At 38.6% G+C, this 19,682-nt stretch overlaps 2 protein-coding genes across 3 annotated transcripts in view; one reads left to right on the forward strand and one right to left on the reverse strand.

Annotated features, from left to right (window-relative positions):
* The window catches only part of LOC111875564 (SET and MYND domain-containing protein 4), a 17,010-nt gene extending 7,461 nt beyond the window's left edge, over positions 1–9,549 (forward strand). The window contains exons 4-6 of the mRNA XM_023871907.2: positions 2,046–2,711; positions 7,220–7,383; positions 8,840–9,549. Coding sequence (XP_023727675.1) covers positions 2,046–2,711; positions 7,220–7,383; positions 8,840–9,152 — 1,143 coding nt within the window. The 3' untranslated portion in view covers positions 9,153–9,549. The remainder of the gene's footprint in view (positions 1–2,045; positions 2,712–7,219; positions 7,384–8,839) is intronic.
* A 2,731-nt stretch (positions 9,550–12,280) lies between these two features.
* LOC111875565 (protein 5NUC) overlaps positions 12,281–19,682 on the reverse strand; it is a 51,039-nt gene continuing 43,637 nt past the window's right edge. For both annotated transcript variants that reach the window (XM_023871908.2, XM_023871909.2), the window contains exons 8-10: positions 18,220–18,375; positions 16,253–16,456; positions 12,281–13,890 (exon numbers count right to left, since the gene is read on the reverse strand). In XM_023871908.2, the coding sequence (XP_023727676.1) occupies positions 13,715–13,890; positions 16,253–16,456; positions 18,220–18,375 (536 nt within the window). In that variant the 3' untranslated portion in view covers positions 12,281–13,714. The remainder of the gene's footprint in view (positions 13,891–16,252; positions 16,457–18,219; positions 18,376–19,682) is intronic.

Consider the following 19,682-nt stretch of genomic DNA (forward strand, 5'->3'; position numbering starts at 1 on the left):
TTTCAACTTTGCCTTAGAATATGCACTTAGGAAGGTCCAGGAAAACCAGGTGGGACTGAAATTAAACGGGACACATCAGCTGTTGGTCTATGCCGATGATGTGAATCTACTGGGTGATAATGTAGATACCATAAAGAAAAACACACAAACTTTAATTGACGCAAGTAAAGAGGTTGGTCTAGAAGTAAACACAGAGAAAACTAAGTATATGTTACAGTCTTGTCACCAAAATGCAGAGCAAAATCATGACATAAAGATAGGAAACAGATGTTTTGAAAATGTGGCACAGTTCAGATATTTGGGAACAACGATAACAGATTGAAACCTGATTCAGGAGGAAATTAAGAAGCTATTGAACTCGGCTAATGCTTGCTACCATGCAGTCCAGAAGCTTTTGTCTTCTCGTCTGCTGTCCAAAAACATAAAAATTAGAATATACAAAACTATAATTTTGCCTGTGGTTCTGTATGGGTGTGAAACTTTTTCTCTGACATTAAGGAAGGAACATAGACTGAGGATGTTTGAGAACAAGGTGTTGAGGAGAATATTTGGACCGAATAGAGATGAAGTGACAGGAGGTTGGAGAAAACTGCATAATGAGGAGCTTCATAACTTGTACTCTTCTCCAAGTATAATTAGAATTATCAAGTCAAGGAGGATGAGGTGGGCAGGTCATGTAGCACAAATGGGGGAGACGAGGAATGCATATAGGATATTGGTGGGAAAGCCAGAAGGAAAGAGACCACAGGGAAGACCAAGGCGCAGGTGGGTGAACAATATTATAATGGTTCTCAGAGAGATAGGATGGGATGGTATTGATTTGATAGATCTGGCTCAGGATAGGGACCAGTGGAGGGCTCTTGTGAACACAGTAATGAACCTTCGGGTTCCATAAAATGCTGGGAAATTCTTGAGTAGCTGCAGATTTGGCTTCTCCTCAAGAAGGGCTCAACTCCATACGTAAATAAGTAAGTAAGCGGGTATCTGAAATCCCAAGTTTTCAAAGCTCCTGCACCCCCACACAGTTCAGGAGCTGAACATCCAATTCGGGCAGAAGTTCAAAGAATTCCTGTAGAGATGCTGCAGAGAGTAATGACTGACTTTAGGAAGAGACTTACCGAGTGCCTACAGAGGAATGGTGATCATCTGACGGATGTTATTTTTGGGAAATAGACTTCTGTTTTCAGTGAGTTAATTGAGAAAATACCAGATGCTTTTATGTTTACCCTGTATTCATATGTGTTAAAACCAAATAAATATAAGAGTTTACATTTCATAACGTTTATAAAATCGCCTGATTCATTGACGCACCCTGCATTTTCATTGTATATATGCAGCAGGATGCAAGCCTTAAAAATAAAAACGAAAAATGCAAATATGAACACTGTATAGACAACTATACAGACAGCTATAACAACACACATAACATTCATGCATTGACTGAAAATGACATGACATGCATTGACTCCACACACACATGAGGCCTAACACTAGTAATGCAACAGGACGCTTAAGCACAACATTACAGCAGCTTGTTTCAAATTTGGTTGTCCCTTGTCAGTATGGAATGGGACATTATGAGGTTTTGAACTGAAGTAATAATGGCTTCCAGGTGTGAAGGGTACCAGTAACTATATTGAATAAGGCATTGTTTCATGGCAAAGTGAAAATCATGATATTGGTCTAAATATTTGATACAGAAGGAACTGAGTTTCTGTTATTCATATTAATAATACCTTTATGAATACAACTGACACATTCAAACTGTCAGGATTCATGTTTTAGTATTGTGTGCAACTTTAATTAAAGTTGAGCATCATAAAATAACAAAAGGAATTAATTTTTACATATTAATGAACATTTTTATAATATTTTTGTCAACATTACAGACTTCTGGGATGTGATGCTCTGTATTCTGGAATATAGGCACCAGCATGGTCTTTGAAATGTTAGTTTAGCTCCAGCATCATCCCAGAAGACCATAATTTTAGTACTGCCATATGAACTTTAAAATCTCATATAATATTTCTGTGTTTCTTACACAGGTCATGTACTGCAGTGAAGAATGTCGTACTTCATCTTGGATTAATAACCATTACATTGATTGCCCTCTGTTGGGTGTTTTACAGAAACTTGAAATAGGTAAAATGGGGTTCCTAGCACTGAGGATCATAATAAAGGTCTGTAAAGGTCAAAACCTTGCGAGCCTGCTGAAGTCAGTAGAAGATGAAAGTAGAGGGAGTGAGAGGAACAAGGGTTTTAATAACAATGGTACATACAGCTCTTCAAATTATAGGCCCATATATTGGTTGGTAGAAAACACAGAGAAACGATCTGTTGGTGATTTATTTAGGCGAGCTGTCATGGCAGCTTGTATCCTCAACTGTTTGGAGACAATGACAGATTTCTTTCCCATTGATGCAACTTCTTCATCTGAGTCCTCTCACCAAAAACTACTTGTTGGAGGTTTATTGTTACGACACCTGCAGAACTTGCCTTGCAATGCTCATGAGGTCTCAGAACTGGTTAGAATTGAAGCAGGGAATGACAAGGAAGGTGTGCCCATATGGAAGAGCATTGAAATTGGAGCTGCAGCATACGCAATGCTGAGTTTATTGAACCACTCGTGTGACCCAAATGTTGTTCGGCATAGCTACCAAGGGGACACAGCTGTGCTGCGGGCAATCTCTCTGGTTGCAAAAGGTGAACAGGTGAGAGAACTGCCAAACATTGAAATGTATTATATCTCCTGTTGCTCAGTATAATTTGTTCAGTTGATATCAGAAATCATAATGGTTGTAAAAGCTTTGATTTCTGCATCAATATTGATGAGTAAAATCAGTTTCGTCAACAGTTTTCTAAGGAATTGATATTTTTCTGTGAGGTGGTACTTCCACACACATAAACAAACCCATAATCCTTTATTTACTCTTGGAGAATACATGGTCAGGATTTCATGTTTCATATCAAGAAACTTTCTGTTATCTTGGGAAAAAATCCTAAGAGATCCCAATTACTTACTTACTCATGGAGCTGAACCCTTCTGGAGGAGCCGCCAATTCTGCAGGTACCCAAGAATTTCCCAGCACTTTATGGAATCCAAGGGTTCATTACTGTGTTCACAAGAGCCCTCCACTGGTCCCTATCCTGAGCCAGATCTATCCAGTCAATACCATCCCATCCTATCTCTCTAAGATCCATTATAATATTGTCCCCCCACCTGCACCTTGGTCTTCCCTGTGGTCTCCTTCCTTCTGGCTTTCCCACCAATATCCTATATGCATTCCTTGTCTCTCCCATTCCTCCTATGTGACCTGCCCACCTCATCCTCCTTGACTTGATCATTCTAGTTATACTTGGAGAAGAGTACAAGTTATGAAGCTCCTCATTATGCAGTTTACACCAACCTCCTGTCACTTCATCTCTCTTTGGTCCAAGTATTCTCCTCTGTTCTCAAACATCCTCAGTCTATGTTCCTTCCTTAATGTCAGAGACCAAGTTTCACACCCATACAGAACCACAGGCGAAATTATAGTTTTGTATATTCTAATTTTTATGTTTTTGGACAGCGGATGAGAAGACAAAAGGTTCTGGACTGCATGGTAGCAAGCATTACCCGAGTTCAATCGCCTCTTATTTCCTCCTGAATCAGGTTTTGATCTGTTATTGTTGTTCCCAAATGTCTGAACTGTGCCACATTTTCAAAACATCTGTTTCCTATCTTTATGTCATGATTTTGCCCTGCATGTTGGTGATGAGACAGCAACATACACTTAGTTTTCTCTGTGTTTACTTCTAGACCAACCTCTTTACTTGGTCAGTTAAAGTCTGTGTGTTTTTCTTTATGGTATGTACAGGGTGGCCCAGGAGGAATGTGCCAAACTACAGGAGGGTGTTCCTTATGTTATAGTATGCCGATATAACCCAGAGTTGAACGGTTACGGAGATAATGGCCCGAGAAAAGTGTGGTCTTCTGGCAAGTCCACACACTGTACCGGTCAGCTGGCATGTCTTATCTATGTTTGTCCTTGAGTGTGGTGATGGCAGCTCACGTTAGCCCCATACGCTCACATACCAGAACGCGCAGTCAGCAATGTTACGTCAGCGCTTGCCATTCATGTGTCATGTATAGTACTTGGAACTCTTAACGACAACTTTGACATGGCGTGTGAGTTTTTTGTAGTTCAATTTAAGGGCTTCATGTCACTCACAAGTTAGTTTGATGTTACGTACATTATTAACATTACAGAAACCACATATTCCTGCCAGTTTTAATATGTATTTGGTAATCAACAAGTGTGTAACACCTGTCAAAGTTTCACACTTCTCTGGCCATTATCTCTGTAACCGTTCAACTTTGGACGTAGGTGTTGTGGGTTAAATCAGCATACTTTAACATAAGGAACATCCTCCCAAAGTTTGGCACATTCGTCCTGGGACACCCTGTATATTATCACCCAGTAGATTCACATCATCGTCATAGACCAACAGCTGATGTGTCCCATTTAATTTCAGTCCCACCTGGTTTCCCTGGACCTTCCTAATTGCATATTCTAAGGCAAAGTTGAAAAGGAGTGGCGATAAAGCATCTCCTTGTTTTAGACCATTCTGGATAGGAAATTTATCAGACAAATGTTTACATATATGGATTTCACTATAAGTTTCGTTTAAACACATTTTAATCAACCTAACTACTTTTGTGGGTATCCCAAACTCTATTAGAATATTGTACAATACTTCCCTCCTAACTGAATCATAGGCTTTCTTGAAGTCTATGAATAGCTGATGTCCTGTCTCATCATACTCCCATTTTTTCTCCAATATCTGACGAATGCAAAAGATCTGATCTGTAGTTGATCTGTTACATCGAAACCCGCACTGATGATCCTCAATAATTTCATCTATATATGGACTTAACCTTGAAAGAAGAATATTAGAGAAAATTTTATATGAAGTTGATAGCAGTGATATCCCCCGATAATGACTACAGTCAGTTTTATCACTCTTCTTGTGAACTGGTACAATAATAGACTCCTTCCACTGATCAGGCAGTTTTTCCATATGCCAAATATAAGTAATTACATTGTGGATCTTAGAACTTAATATTTTGCCTCCTGCTTGAATAAGTTCTGCCAGAATTTGATCACTACCTGGGCGATTTATACCGTTTCAATTTTGCAGTAGCACTTTCCAACCTCAATAGGGCTTGGATCAGGTATTAATAAGAGAGATCCCAATAAATTTCTTTTTCTTTTTTTTTATTGCTAGTGGGGTGGGACTAAGTCCCTTGTACTGTGGCCAAATCTGGCCTATTGTACCAGCTCCCAGATGATAGGTGAGGGTGATTGTGGAGCAGTTGGTGGAATGAAGATTGACAGGGGAAACCGAAGTACTTGGAGAAAACCTACCCCAATGCCACTTTGTCCACAACAAATCCCACTTGACCAGACCCGGGATTGAACCCGGTCCGCTGCGGTGGGAAGCCAGCGACTAACCGCTTGAGCTATGGCGCGGCCATCCCAGTAGATAGTGGAAAACAATCCTCTTGCAAACATATACATATTATAATACAGTGAACACAAAGTGCATGATCGAATACTGTTGAAAAGTTGTAAAATATATGAGTTATTTCATGGTCTTTCAAAGGACTAAAGAAAAACTTAAATGACTTTCTCTGTTCATTGGAGGCAGAGGCACTCATCAGGAATCTGGTTACTTACATGCAGTTATGAATTTAAACCGTTGATATGTATACAGTGGCCGTCTTGTAGTGCACTCAATTTCACCTGTTACTTCACGACATGTTTCAGCAACGTAGTGCCATCATCAGGTGCCCTAATTACGCTAATCTATTTCATTGCTTGCCTTTATAAATCTTTTTAAAATTATTTAAAAAGTGCGTATTTGTAAACTATAATAAATTTTAACACACTAAAACTTGTTAAGATTATTCATTATGTGTCTTAATTAAAACTGGCATGTGGTTCTTCCACTATGGGGTCGTTTTTCTTATATTCAGTGTAAACTGGGTCTAAGAAGGGAACACATCACAAGACACGGTTTACACTGAATATAAGAAAAATGACCCCATAGTGTAAACCGTGTCTAAGACGGGAACACATCACAAGACACGGTTTACACTGAATATAAGAAAAATGACCCCATAGTGGAAGAACCACACGCCAGTTTTAATTAAGACACATAAGATGAATAATCTTAACAAGTTTTAGTGTGTGAAAATTTATTATAGTTGACAAATACGCACTTTTTAAATAATTTTAAAAAGATTTATAAAGGCAAGCAATGAAATAGGCGTAATTAGGGCACCTGATGATGGCACTATGTTGCCAAAACATGTCATGAAGTAACAGGTGAAATTGAGTGCACTACAAGACAGCCACTGTATACATATCAATGGAAGAAATTCAGTGCAACAGGACGCTAGAATACAACATTATGACTTTAAAATTCGTCAAGGTTCATATAATATTGTCATGTTATCTTACCGCTATGAGGACTACATAAGTATTAACACATGACCTGTCAGAGGTGTCAGGAAAAATAATTTCTTTCCTTGGTTCTTTTATCCCTCTTGTACCTTTATCTCCTCTTTTATTTTCTGCCAAATTGCTTTCCCATCCCATTTATTTGTCCATCCTATTAAAATTCCTCTCTCTGTATCCTGTCAGTGACTTTAGGTTTTCTCAGTTCTAGTAACAGTGCATTTTTCTGAATGCGACAGTAATTGCCTATACGTGTTTTCCCCTTAACTTAGCAGTGGTGCATTGGTTCCCCTCAAACATGACAGGAATTGGCTATTAATTATATGCACAAGGTTGCTAAATGTAATGTTGCGGAACATACGGTGTAAGGCTAGCTACAGTCATTCTGAGAACTGTTGAGACTTTATGTTTTCCATGGGAATGCTCATGATGCATTTTTAATTAATGTTATTGATCAAGAAAAATCGTCAGAACAAAGTACTTTAAAATACATGTCTGCCAACTGTTTGTTTGAATAAAAGAAATAATAAAAAAGTACTTTCCTTGACTCACTTGTTTCTGTAAACCAAAGCTTTACCCACCCACTGTTTGTGGCATTGTTCTATATCATTCTACAATATAAAACCTGTTCATTTAGAACATAACCCAAGAATCAAGTAACCATTCAAAACTTTTTTGTATTGAGTGCCCTTCTCAGTAAAATATCAATTGTGCAGGTTTTGGACAACTATGGCTACCACTACGCGCTACATGACCGAGCAGAGCGAAGGTCTCACCTGGAAATGCAGTATTACTTCACCTGTAGGTGCACTGCATGTACTGAGGACTGGCCAGAGTACAGTTTGCTGCCTGATACAAACCCCACATACTTATGCACCAGGTGAAGGCCATGAGCAGGAAACTGCAGCTTTTCAGAAACAGCTTTGCTCTATCCTTAAGAATGTCATTTCCACTCTAGTCTTGCATTAAAGTTTTTCTTTCCCCAATAGTGCAGAATGTGTACATGTCATCACCCAAGTACTGGCGTGTGGAATGTCCTTCACCAAATTTTGTGAAATTTGGTTTGAAGTTAGAGACTGAGCTACAGTTTAAATTCAAAATAGAACAAAACACCTCCTGCCATTTGACCCTATCCTAAGCCAGATTATTCCAGTTGCCATCTTCATATTCAGTTTCTTTAAAAAAAAAAAAATATATATATATATATATACAGGATGTTTCACGACTTTAGGGCATAACTGCAGTGGGTGATTTCCTAGGTCTTTGTGATCAAAAAAGTTCATATAAACATGTGTCTGATTTTGGACGGTTACGGAGTTATGACCGTTTTTTCATTCCCGTGCACACCCTCATGTGAACCGCGTCTGTCATATGGCGGGCCACTATTTTTAGCCAGATACAGACAGTGTTCTCGTTATCTCGACACTTGAGAGGTACCTAAGGCGTGGTGGGTTGGTATGTCCAGCTGAAGCTGCTACTTGCCACCCATGCAGTTCACAACTGAGTGGCAGCCTATGTTGCGGCTGTTGGTGGCATTTTCGAAAATCAGCTTTAAGCACTAATAAATTCAAATTAAAGGTAATTTCACGAAGTTAACTTTACATTCATACTTCAAATGTATACCTCATTATGCTGGTTTATTATTTTGTTCCGTTTATTGTCAGTAATTGTTACCTTCTATTCTGAGTTTAAAACAGTCATAACTCCGTAACCGTCCAAAATCGGACACATGTTTATATGAACTTTTTTGATCATAAAGACCTAGGAAATCACCTCCTGCAGTTATGCCCTAAAGTCGTGAAGCACCCTGTATATATTAACTTGAACATTACTGGCACCTTCCTGTCTGTGCATTAGCCTGCCAATTTATATTTTCTCTTCAGTCTTAAGAGAAACCTCCAGAAAGGGAAGTGTATTCTGGTGTAGAAAATTGTTGTTGAGAAATTTATTGAATCACGTTTAATATGTACAATATATTATTGTAGGCCACAGTGCACAGAAAAAATTCTGTCTCCACCTTTAAGGCCGAAGAATAAGCCAAGCAAGAAACCAACATGAAGCAGGTACTGACGCCCCTTCTTGCAGGTTTCTTGCATGCCTCATTTGTCAACTCTGAAGGTGGAGGCAAAATATTCTGCCAAATTGTCAGTTGACTTTCAATGGACTACACAGCATCACACCCCAGAAGGTAAACTCTCCTGATGTTAGTAATTCGTTTTTAAATCTTGTATATTTATTGATGCTATGCTTTTTAGCACTTTTAATCACAGTAAATTAAAAATGAAAAGATAAGTGTGGATTAATTCTGATGTTTTTTATGCATTTCTACTCTACAGGTGCAGACATAATTTGCCAGTTCAAGTCAATGACCCAAGAAGAAGTAAAGTCATCACCTGCACATACTGCAGTGAACCCCACAACATGCCTGACATTATCAATAAGATTGAAAAGTCTTCTGAAGAATTCAGTCAAAATCTGAAGCTTGTTATGTCAGGCAAAGGTTGCTGCTGGGAAGAACTCGCTCAAAAATTTATATGTCATCTACAGTTGCTTGAAAAATTCATTCAACGACCTTGGAAAGAGTACAATAACTGCCAAGAAGCCATTAAACAGTGTTTTGCCATGACATCTAACTGTTACAGGTATTAATCCCTTCAGTGCTAACTATGTTAGGCTACGGTTTTATATTTCTTCTGCAGAAGCTATAAGTTAGTGTTTGCTTGTAGTTGAACACATGAAGGTTTAAGCAAGGGATAAGACTGATTGGTCTAGGGTACACTGACGGACTCCTGTTCTGCAGGTTCTTATCCTTTCTGGATACAGTTCTGATTTTTCCTTATGTCTTCAGAGTTCCTTACCTGTGACAGGGCTGAAATTTGTAGAATATTGGAAACATAAGCATCTGCAGTACTTTATAGTTCACTGCATGTCTGCCCAGTGACACTCATCACCTTGTAATAGGAAGTAAACGGCTGCCCCATAGCTCAAGCGGTTAATCGCTGGCTTCCCACCACAGTGGCCTGGGTTCGATCCCAGATCTGGTCAAGTGGGATTTGTGGTGGGCAAAGTGGCGCTGGGGCAGGTTTTGTCTGAGTACTTCGGTTTCCCCTGCCAATCTTCATTCCACCAATTGCTCCACAATCACCCTCAATTATCAACTGGGTCTGGTACAATAGGCCAGAAGTGGCTGCAGTACAAGAGACTTAGTCCCACTCCACTAGCAATAAAAAGAAATAATATAGGAAGTACATGGAACCCCGTTTGATGTGTGTTGTTGTCTCATACTCATTGTCCAGGTGTTGAAGAGGTGGACTTCTGCTGTTTTAATGTTGTTCTTAGTAGATGAAGTGTTCAGCTAGATATCCTTAGATGGTAATTTATGTGCTTACATTTTTCACATAAATGTTAATTTCATTTGAATATAATTCCATATAAATTCTTAAACATTTAGTCCAGACTGAGATGCACAACCAGTTCATCAAGTAATTAAATCATATCAGTTGTTAAGACTTCAAAGTTAATCTGTGCAGTATATATTAGAAGCAATAGCAGTGGAGTGATTAAAATTAATTTAATTTTCCTGCCACTACCTCCTATTGGGTATTAGCTCAGTACTTACAAACAGCAAATAAAAGATAAAATAGGCACTATTCTAGCTTTTGTCTACAGTACCATGAGGAACACCACAGAAAATTTTAAGTATCATGATGTACATGATGAGATCAGATCATGGGTTGCTTCAGTAACATTCAAATATGAAGCAAATATATTGTTGAATTGATTTCCTTGGTGGGTTACTGATATGCAGATGTGATCAACCACTCTGAGGATTACTGTTATTCAGGACCTATGTAAGCTCACTAATCTAGGTTTCAAGCATGGAAGGAGGGTGACAAATGAGACAGCAAATGATGGCATAGTTATGAGAAATGTGCAAATCAAGGTAGCGAGTAATTGCTAATGCTTAAGTTCCCATGCACAGAGTTCTTAGGACAGAATAGTGTTCTGTAAATTTATATACAGTGAATTCCCCCTTTTATATTTATATTTGAACAGAGAATAACCTTTTGAGATTAGCAGTTTCCTTGGTGTTCTATATTCCTTGTAGTGTTCTAGATATCACACTGTATCAAAACAATCAAAATTATTTATTCTTCAGAGGAACAGTCTGCCTCCTTCAGAGTTGAAGTGTTAGGGAATTACACAGCAGTATGCCAGTCAAGAATTATGATTTGTCAGAAATGCAGCAAGTTATCACAAATTGTGACTGGTCAGAACAGTGCAAGCATAATTGCAGTATCTAATGTTTTTAAATTGTTACCCATCCATCCACAGTCATAAGTTATATTGCTGCTGTTGTATGGAAAGGTTTACTAGGAAGATGAAAGGAACCCTTCTAGTCAATAGTTAACCTTTCATGTTGCTTTATGTAACAGCAACATTATTTGTGGTTAATGCTTGGTTGAGTAACCACTTGAAAAGGCATCATTCCAGTGGCAGTAACATTAGTTATGGGTTTTGCTTGAATGGGTGACCATTTAAAATCATCACATGCCATAGTTATGTTTATATCATTCTGACCAGTCACAGTTCATGACTCTTTCTTGTGTGCCTGTACTGACCATGTGACTTATTGTTCTGTCACTTCATCCATAAAGAAGATGTGAAAGATGTCAGTAATTCGTACCATTTCAGAACTGTGGTGCACTTATGGATGAGAATGTTAAATGAAAGAAAACAAACCAAGAAATGTTAAATATAGTTTATAATGTTCTGTGCAATGGATAAGAATTGGTGCAATATTTACATATCTTGTATATCCATGACTAATTATTGTTTTAGAAGATTTGTATAATACCTTGGTGCTAATTTTTTCATAAAAGCTACAACTCTTAATACTTTTTATGCTGAAAATTTGCTGCAAGTTCCTGTACAAGGAAACTGTTTGTGCCCCAATTTCTAGTCATAACTGAAGTGAGAAGTACTAAAATACAGTACATTTTGAATTTGTGGTTTAAGTTTAGTATTTTTCTGCAAGTTGTTTTTGTGCTTTTATTATTTAATTGTGGGACATTCTTAACAAGATTTATCTTATATGAGTATTATGTTAAACTGGAACTAAATTAAAATTGGAAATAATATTGTTAGAGTGTTTATGTAATACTGAAATGTAATCTTACATCTTGGTGAATTAATGGTATTATTAGATACAGGACTGATTTGTTATCTGATTTTTTAACATTATGATTTCTGTAGACTGGTTCATTTGTAGGCAAAGTTTGAACTCTTCAGGACACATGCTGAGGCTTTTTAAACTATGACAACCGCCTCTGTGGTCTAGTGGTCAGAGTTCCTGGCTACAGATCCAGAGGTCCGGGTTCGATTCCCAGAGCAACCAAATTTCTTCTGAGAGGCAGTGGGTCTGGAATGGGGTCCACTCAGCCTCATGATGATAATGGAGGAGCTATTTCAAGGAAATAGCGGCTCCGGTCTACAAAACAGCTGTGGGGATTCATTGTGCTGATGATGCGACACCCTCTATCTGCTAAAGTTGGCACCAACTTCACCGACAAGTGGCAGTCGCTCGGTCGGTATAGTTCACTTGCAGACTAAAATCACAGAGTTTATTTTGTGACTTGTAATGTATTCTTCATACAGTGTTCAGTACCTGGACCAAAAGCTGTGTGAACACTTTTCTAGCGTCTGCAAGTATTTCTTCTTTTCCTAAACTTGTCTGTGGTATCTCAAGTGATTGTTTGCTTAACATCTTTGTTTTTAAAGGATCCTTTTTATCCATATCAGCGTGCTCTTAATATGAAAGATTTTCCTTATAAGACTGTGGTATTTGGAACATGACACTGCCATTTTATAAGTGGACATCAGAAATGTTGGTATCCACCTACGGATCTGCTTGGCATCGTAACCTACAATACCACAAACATAATTTTCACCATCATGTGTGTGTGTGTGTATAATCACATATGAACATTTCTTGAAGTGTTTCTACATTCAGATCTCAGCATGTGTCTTGGTTTTGGATTTAATCCCGTTTTCATATCTCAGTACTCATTAGAAACTTCGTGTCTTCACGTAATCTGTTTAAATCTTTCTTCTTATAATTTCTATAATTCTGATGTTATTTTATTAACAAGTTATCTACAATAATATAATCCACCACAAAATCATGACATGGTTTCTGAGATGCATTATCGTACTCTTTTTGGTATTTTTAATTTTTATGTGTTTATTATGTAATGTTTTTTTGTGTGACATTGGTACTTGGAAGTTGGAACATGGCTGGTAATATATTTAATTCCTTCTTATTTCTAGTGTTACAGCTTAGTTTGAGCCTTGGCCTCAGAAACCACAGCTCTCCATACATTCCACTCCAGTTCATAGTCTGTGTGTGTCACTGGTAATTCTATCTGTACACTCACCTAACTGTACACCAATCCATGGTCTGGTCCCTGCATCAATGAGCAATAACATGTATTCTGCTGGCATTCAAGGGTGCAGGTGTTTTCGGATGCCATAAAACTGAACCCTTCAGATAACAGAGTATCCTCAGTAGAAAACTGTATGTCCTTCATAGTAGTGGAAGTTTGACTATATGTTACTACGTCTAACTGCATTCTTCGCCTATGCACTAAATGAGAATGGTCAAATTTTTCACCATACTCACTGGGTGCAAGGCTTAGTAGTTCCTAGAGCTGTCTAGATATCACTTATTTTATTTATTTATGGTTCATTTAATCTGTCAATAAAAATATCTGTCCCTCTCAGGAATCAAACCTCAGTGATCCAGCTCATACCCAGTCATGTTACTGAAACATCACAGCTCATGTATGGTGATGACACATGAATTCTTCAAAATATCTCAGAGTGAGATTTCAAGTTCTGGCAGTGATGAGTTTTAAATTTCTGGGATGTGATGCCAAGCAATTTGGTAGAGAGATACCAACGTTCCTTCAAACCCCATCTACCAAATCATGTGGCATTATGTTCCCAGAAGATGGTAGTCTTAATCTGTCAGTTTATTCCAGAGTTGAATTTGATGTCACATGTGGTATCACCATGTTAACACAAATGAAGAAACACTAATAGTTCTACATGGAATGAATTATCTCAACATTCTTCTCCTTCATTTCTGCATTGATTGATTGATTGATACTGTCAGCAATCTTGTAAACATCCTCAGAAGACTTATTCTCTTATGGTGTACTTAATACTGTGGCTAGAGAAATGATGAAAGGCATCAAGATGGAGGATCTCATTATTGATGCTGCAGACTCAATGTGATTCACGAATTTGGTTCTTCCCTCCACTCCTGGATACACAGGACTCCTTCGACGAAAATACTCTTTCACCATGTCAGTGTCAGTTATATCTAAGAGTTAAAAAAGGAAGATATAAGTGTTAATTTTTTAGCAGAATGATAAACTCTAACAAAATATAATGCATCTGATCTATATTCAGGAAGCACCAAGTTGTGATCTTGGCTGAGTCATTTATTTGTGGTTTCCCTTAGTTCTTCCAGATAAATGATAAACAAACAAACTCCGTGGCTTGAGTCCGCAATTGAACTACACCGACCAAGCGACCACCGCTTGTCAGTGAAGTTAGTACCAACTTTAGCGGATAGAGGGTGTTGCGTGGTCAGCGCAATGGATCCCTACGGTTGTTAATTTCGGTTTTCTAAACCGGATCCAGATGAATGACAGGAGAGAAAATAGGTCACATTTGCTCCCTTCTATATTCTTCCCATTTCCCATGACTAATATTGCTCTCATTTCAGTAGGCACATTATAACCTCTTCCGTTGTTGAACGGCCTACTGTATCTTTATACCAACCAGAAGGGTTAAGACAGAAAATTAAAACATGTTCAGAGTTAATGATGCATAGGGACACAACAGAACCCAAGGCACTGCATTTAGTTTCTTGTAGGATTTGAGGTTTTCACAATAGTAGTTAATGAAGATTTCTGTCTTCTGGGATATAACGCTGTGTAGTCTGTTGAAAGCCAATCAGCATTATGGAGGAACATGTCGCCTCCATCTTCAGGATCAAAGAATAAGCCAAGCAAGAAACCAGCATGAAGCTGGTAGCAAGCAAGCTGTACTACACGTTCCTCCAAAACATCAGTTCACTTTCAGCAGACTACATGGCTTTATATCACTGAAGCTATAACTACTTATTTTCTTCTTTGTAGCTTAAGGTTTCTCTGTGCTAGAGCACCATTACTCAAAAATGTCAAGGGGACGTGGAGACAAGACTCTATACATCATCTATCTCAGCTGTTTTACATGCATATAATGGTCCCCAGTGTCGTTGGGTAGGAGTTAGGAGTCAAGGTAGACCCCAGAGTCAGCCTGGGCATGAAGATGAAGGGACAAATTCTGCCTCTATGAGGAATCAAATGCCTGATGTGGCATGACATGGCATGTCTCCAATTTTGGGGGGATGTGCTATTATTTGTCCATTAAAATGTCTCTTATTGCTGCAGTTTATGCTGAGCCATGGCAGGATCACTAAGTGATTATGGTTGCTGGAATGGTTAGTAGAAACACTGGATGGGTGGTCAGTCCATTGCACTTAGTAAGGAAATCAAATAGGTAGGCCGCGCCATAGCTCAAGCAGTTAGTCGCTAGCTTCCCCCCGCAGCGGCCCGGGTTCGATCCCAGGTCTGGTCAAGTAGGATTTGTGAGGGACAAAGTGGCGCTGGGGCAGGCTTTCTCAGAGTACTTCGGTTTCCCGTGCCGATCTTCATTCCACCACTTGCTCCACAATCACCTTCACATATCATCTGGGGCTGGTACAATAGGCCAGAAGTGGCTACAGTAAAAGGGACTTAGTCCCACCCCAGTAGCAATAAAAAATGAAAAAGAAATCAAATGATAAGATAATTTAATGGTAATAAGACGGTATAAAGTGGGTCATGGACTTTTGTTTTATGAAAATATTATCAAATTTGTCTGGAATGACTGAGAGAAACCACAAGAAATACCAGAATAGCTGGCATCGCCTGATATGTGATGCAGATGTGTTCAAAATACAAGTTAGTTGCTCTAATATTGAACTGATCTCTTCACAACATAATACATTCCCATTATCATATTTTACTTATGAAGTAATCTCTGTTATTGATTTACTTGCTGTTTCTCAAATACAAATTTAGGGAATTTCTAAAAAGTAGGTGAAAAAATTGTCTGCTTTTATATAACTCGAAAATTCATTATTGTTTTCGTAAATGCCCTTGTATGACTCAGATCCTATCTTGAGCTAGCTGAATTCCATTCACATTCTTACACAGTTTCTTTCCAAGATTGACTTTATTACTGTCCTGCCATATGTTTCCCCAAGTCATTTCTTCCCTCAAGAGTTTTTGACCGATACTTTTTATGCATTTCTCATCTCACACCCATTTCATCTTCAATTATTTAATCACTCAAATAATATTAGAAAATGAAAAATTATGAAGCTTTTCACTATGTAATTGTCTCAATTTTGCCATTCCCTCAGAGTAATAGAACAAAATCCACAGCCATATGAAACAACAGTAAAACCGTATTGTTTTATATTTTAATCAAGCTGCATAGTAGTACTTCTCAAGTGAAATTTGCCCTTCATTCCATAATGAATATAATTTTAGATTTGTTGCTATTGTTCCCCAGTGCTTGAACTGTACTCTGAGACACTGTCCTGGAGCCCAACCCTGCAAGGTTCAGTAGATAAAACTTTGTGAACATACCCATCTCATGTTGACTTCGATAGTTTTGCTTCAAGACCTTGAAGTCATCTCCACCTTTGGCCAGGAAAGCAGTGGTTATAACATAGTAAGATTTATTTGGATCTATAGGCTCATATATTGGTACTCGACACTCTCCACACCTTGCTAATGCTCTCACAACACGTTTTCCATTTGGTTTGTGTAAGTCATATTCCACTCTCAACCCTGTAATTAATAAAAGACTAATTAATTGTCATGTCCATAGAACAAATACCAGTTCTTGTCTCAAAACAACATTTTAACAGACACATAAACTTAAAAGTAAAGTTTCTCTTTTGCCTGAACAGCATCTCACTCTTCACTCATTTATACTGTGAACTCTGAATGGGTCTGAGTTATAAGCATCATGCCCCATCTCCTTTTTCTTCAGGGGCAGAACATCCAGTACAAATTGTATTGGAGGCTGGATGGGCTCCAGAATTGTTTTTGATATTGTTATATTTTAGCGTCCTGTTGCACTGATTTAAGTCCATGATTTATTTAATCCGTCTTGCAGTGCATACACTCATTTATCTCCTTCTCTCTCTCGCACTACATGTTTCGGCATAATAATGCCATCTTCAGGTGCTTACTTATCCACGTCAAACCAGTTCATTGCATGCCATGTTCACACATTAAAATAACTAAAATATGTATCTATCATATACATTGTCAAACGTTAAAAATATTAAAATTGTTCAGGATACCACATCGCTACGTCGCCCCTCACTACGTCAGTCACGCCCATTCTCCTTTGTTGGAGCACTCCTTCATTATCTTGTGTGTTGTGCTTTTGTTGTGTCGTGCTCCTGCGACTGCGTGTGTTATACTGTTGGGCATTATTATGCCGAAACATGTAGTGCGAGAGAGAGAAGGAGATAAATGAGTGTATGCACTGCAAGACGGATTAAATTGTTTTTGATATGTTGAAAAGAGAAAAATCTCAATGGCTTGGACTATGGTGAGACATATTGAGAAAAGTATTGAAGTTTGTACAGTCAGAGTACCAGTAATATTCTCTCTTTCCTGTTGCTCCCACTTTAGAGCATAGGGCATCTGTGAAACGCTTTGTTTCACTTCAGTTTATTATCCTAGGACAGTTGATGGGAATCCTTGGGTGGGGGGATCATCCCGTCGCAATTCCTCTACTTACACAAACACAGAATAAACACAGACATCCATGCCTTAAGTGGGATTTGAGCCCACGATCACAGTGTTCAAGCAAGCAAAATCAGTTCATGCCTTAGCCTATGCGGCTTCTATGATCACCAGTAATATTATTTGAATATATCTGCAATGAGATATTCTTATCACTGTTCCTTCAAATACTTATTTTGGCAGAAACAGAAGGAAGGGACAGGCATATGTTTATTGAGAACAAACTTGTTATTTTCTTTGTGGGCTCTGAGATTCTCACAGCAATGGTTGTGAATAGTTCTATCTCCTGAGATATGATGCCATATGTCCTGCTTACAAGCTGATTTCTTGCTTGGCTTATTCTTTGACCCTGAAGATGAAGGCAACATATTGCTCCCAAACATTGGTTGACTTTAAACAGACTACATGGCATTGTATCCCAGAAGGCAGAAGGCAGAACTCGTTATTTTCTACCTCAAACATCTTTGAGAGTACATCATACATTGAGCAGGCAAGCTTACAGAAGAAAAGTCCTGTGTGGTCAACAGAATTTCTCTCGTGGTGAATCTGCTTCCCATGGTTTGTTGGAAACAGAATACAGTAAATTTCTAATCACATAGCAGTCTTGTGTCACTATCTGATGGAGAACCCTTGAAGATGAGTTAGACACAGCACTGAATATGATGCTGATGTTAGGGATCTTTTAATATATTTTGTATTTCATTTTCAGACAAGTTTCATCTAACCATTCAGTGGATGAGATGTCAGAAATGCGTAATTTGTCGTACCTCAAGTGTAAACCCGCTGCTTACCTGAATATTGAAGAAACTTTCCTTTATGCTCATCAGCATTATAATCAAACACACTCCACTCCAGCACCTCCAAGAGGTCAGACCCTTTCAGGCTCATTCGCACCATGTTATTAATGAATGGAAGTACAGCCATGAGATCTGCCATTGTCACCTTTCCTGCATCAGGTAAGACACTTTTTATGAAATTCTGTATTTCAGCATCCTGTTGCAAAATTTTAATTAAAACGTCTATGTATCCACAGTCCGTCAATAATGCAACAATTGTTTATTCATCATTTAACACTTAACAACATGTTTTGGCCATCTAGTTATGATGACTCATATGGATTATATTTATTTTTTGCATCATGTTGTGTGTTATTAACGCTTCGCGGACCGGACGCCTAGGCCTAGGTGTTTGGGTTTTAAACGTGGCAGACCGGTCACCTAGATTTAGGCTTTTAGGACATGTTATGTTGCAACACACTATTCCTCGCTTTGGTGGCCACGTGTCTGTAAAAGTATTGCGTAGCTGACCTTCGGAATGTTTGTTTTCCGAGTCAGCAACCTGACCACTCTCTATTCCCCTCTCACTCTATAGAAAAGTCCCTTTGTTCAAGTCTAAGCTTCTATGTGTGAGGCAAGATATTCTCAGTGTCAACATGGCTCAGAGACGAAAGCAGTTGAAGGCCGCGTGAGCTCTCGGAGAAGAAGAAATCTGTGATTTGATCTCTGATGAGTTATCTGATTTGCCAACTGCTTCATCTTCTGATAGCGAGGGCAGTGTCAGTGGCAGTGACAGGGGCCCCCAAAATATTGTGACCAGAAGAGAAAGTGAAAGTGACAGTGAGAGCTCCGATGAAAGTGCGAGTGCTAGCATTGTGGGGACAGCCACATGGGGTAAAGTGGACAAAACACCCACTTTGGGAAAGTTTACTGGTGATACAGGGGTGAGACAAATGCCATCAGACCCTACGCAAGTGTCTGAAGTAGCTGAACTGTTTTTTGGAGATAGTTTCTTTGACATTTTGAATTGTCTCATTTTGGTCCGTTACACTAATATCACCAATTGTCAATAGATTTTCCGTCAAGTGCAACAATATATATTTTGGTCACTTTTTTATCTCATCTGCCTTACATGTTTCGGTTCCAAGGAACCATCTTCAGAGGCACTTACAACAAATCATGAAAACACTGGCACAGCTCAACATCCACAGTATGTAGTTATTTGTGGAGACTATTACATATATCGGAGTGTAGAGCACAACACTTCCCAGTATCTTGAATGCAGGTATAGCACTTGCATCTAAAAAAACCACCCTCAAACCGAGTCGTCAACGTTAAAATTTAAAGTTAAAAATTAAAAAACGTTCAAGTAAAATATTCAGGCTCCTTCTTGGTGAATCATCCCAATGGGGGGAGGCGTCAGCACAGGGTTGTGTGGGCTTGTGGTCGGGTGTATCTTACGCGATGTGTATTGTGTA

Source organism: Cryptotermes secundus, unplaced genomic scaffold (assembly GCF_002891405.2).
Source record: "Cryptotermes secundus unplaced genomic scaffold, Csec_1.0 scaffold1251, whole genome shotgun sequence".
Classification (NCBI taxonomy): Eukaryota; Metazoa; Arthropoda; class Insecta; order Blattodea; family Kalotermitidae; genus Cryptotermes; species Cryptotermes secundus.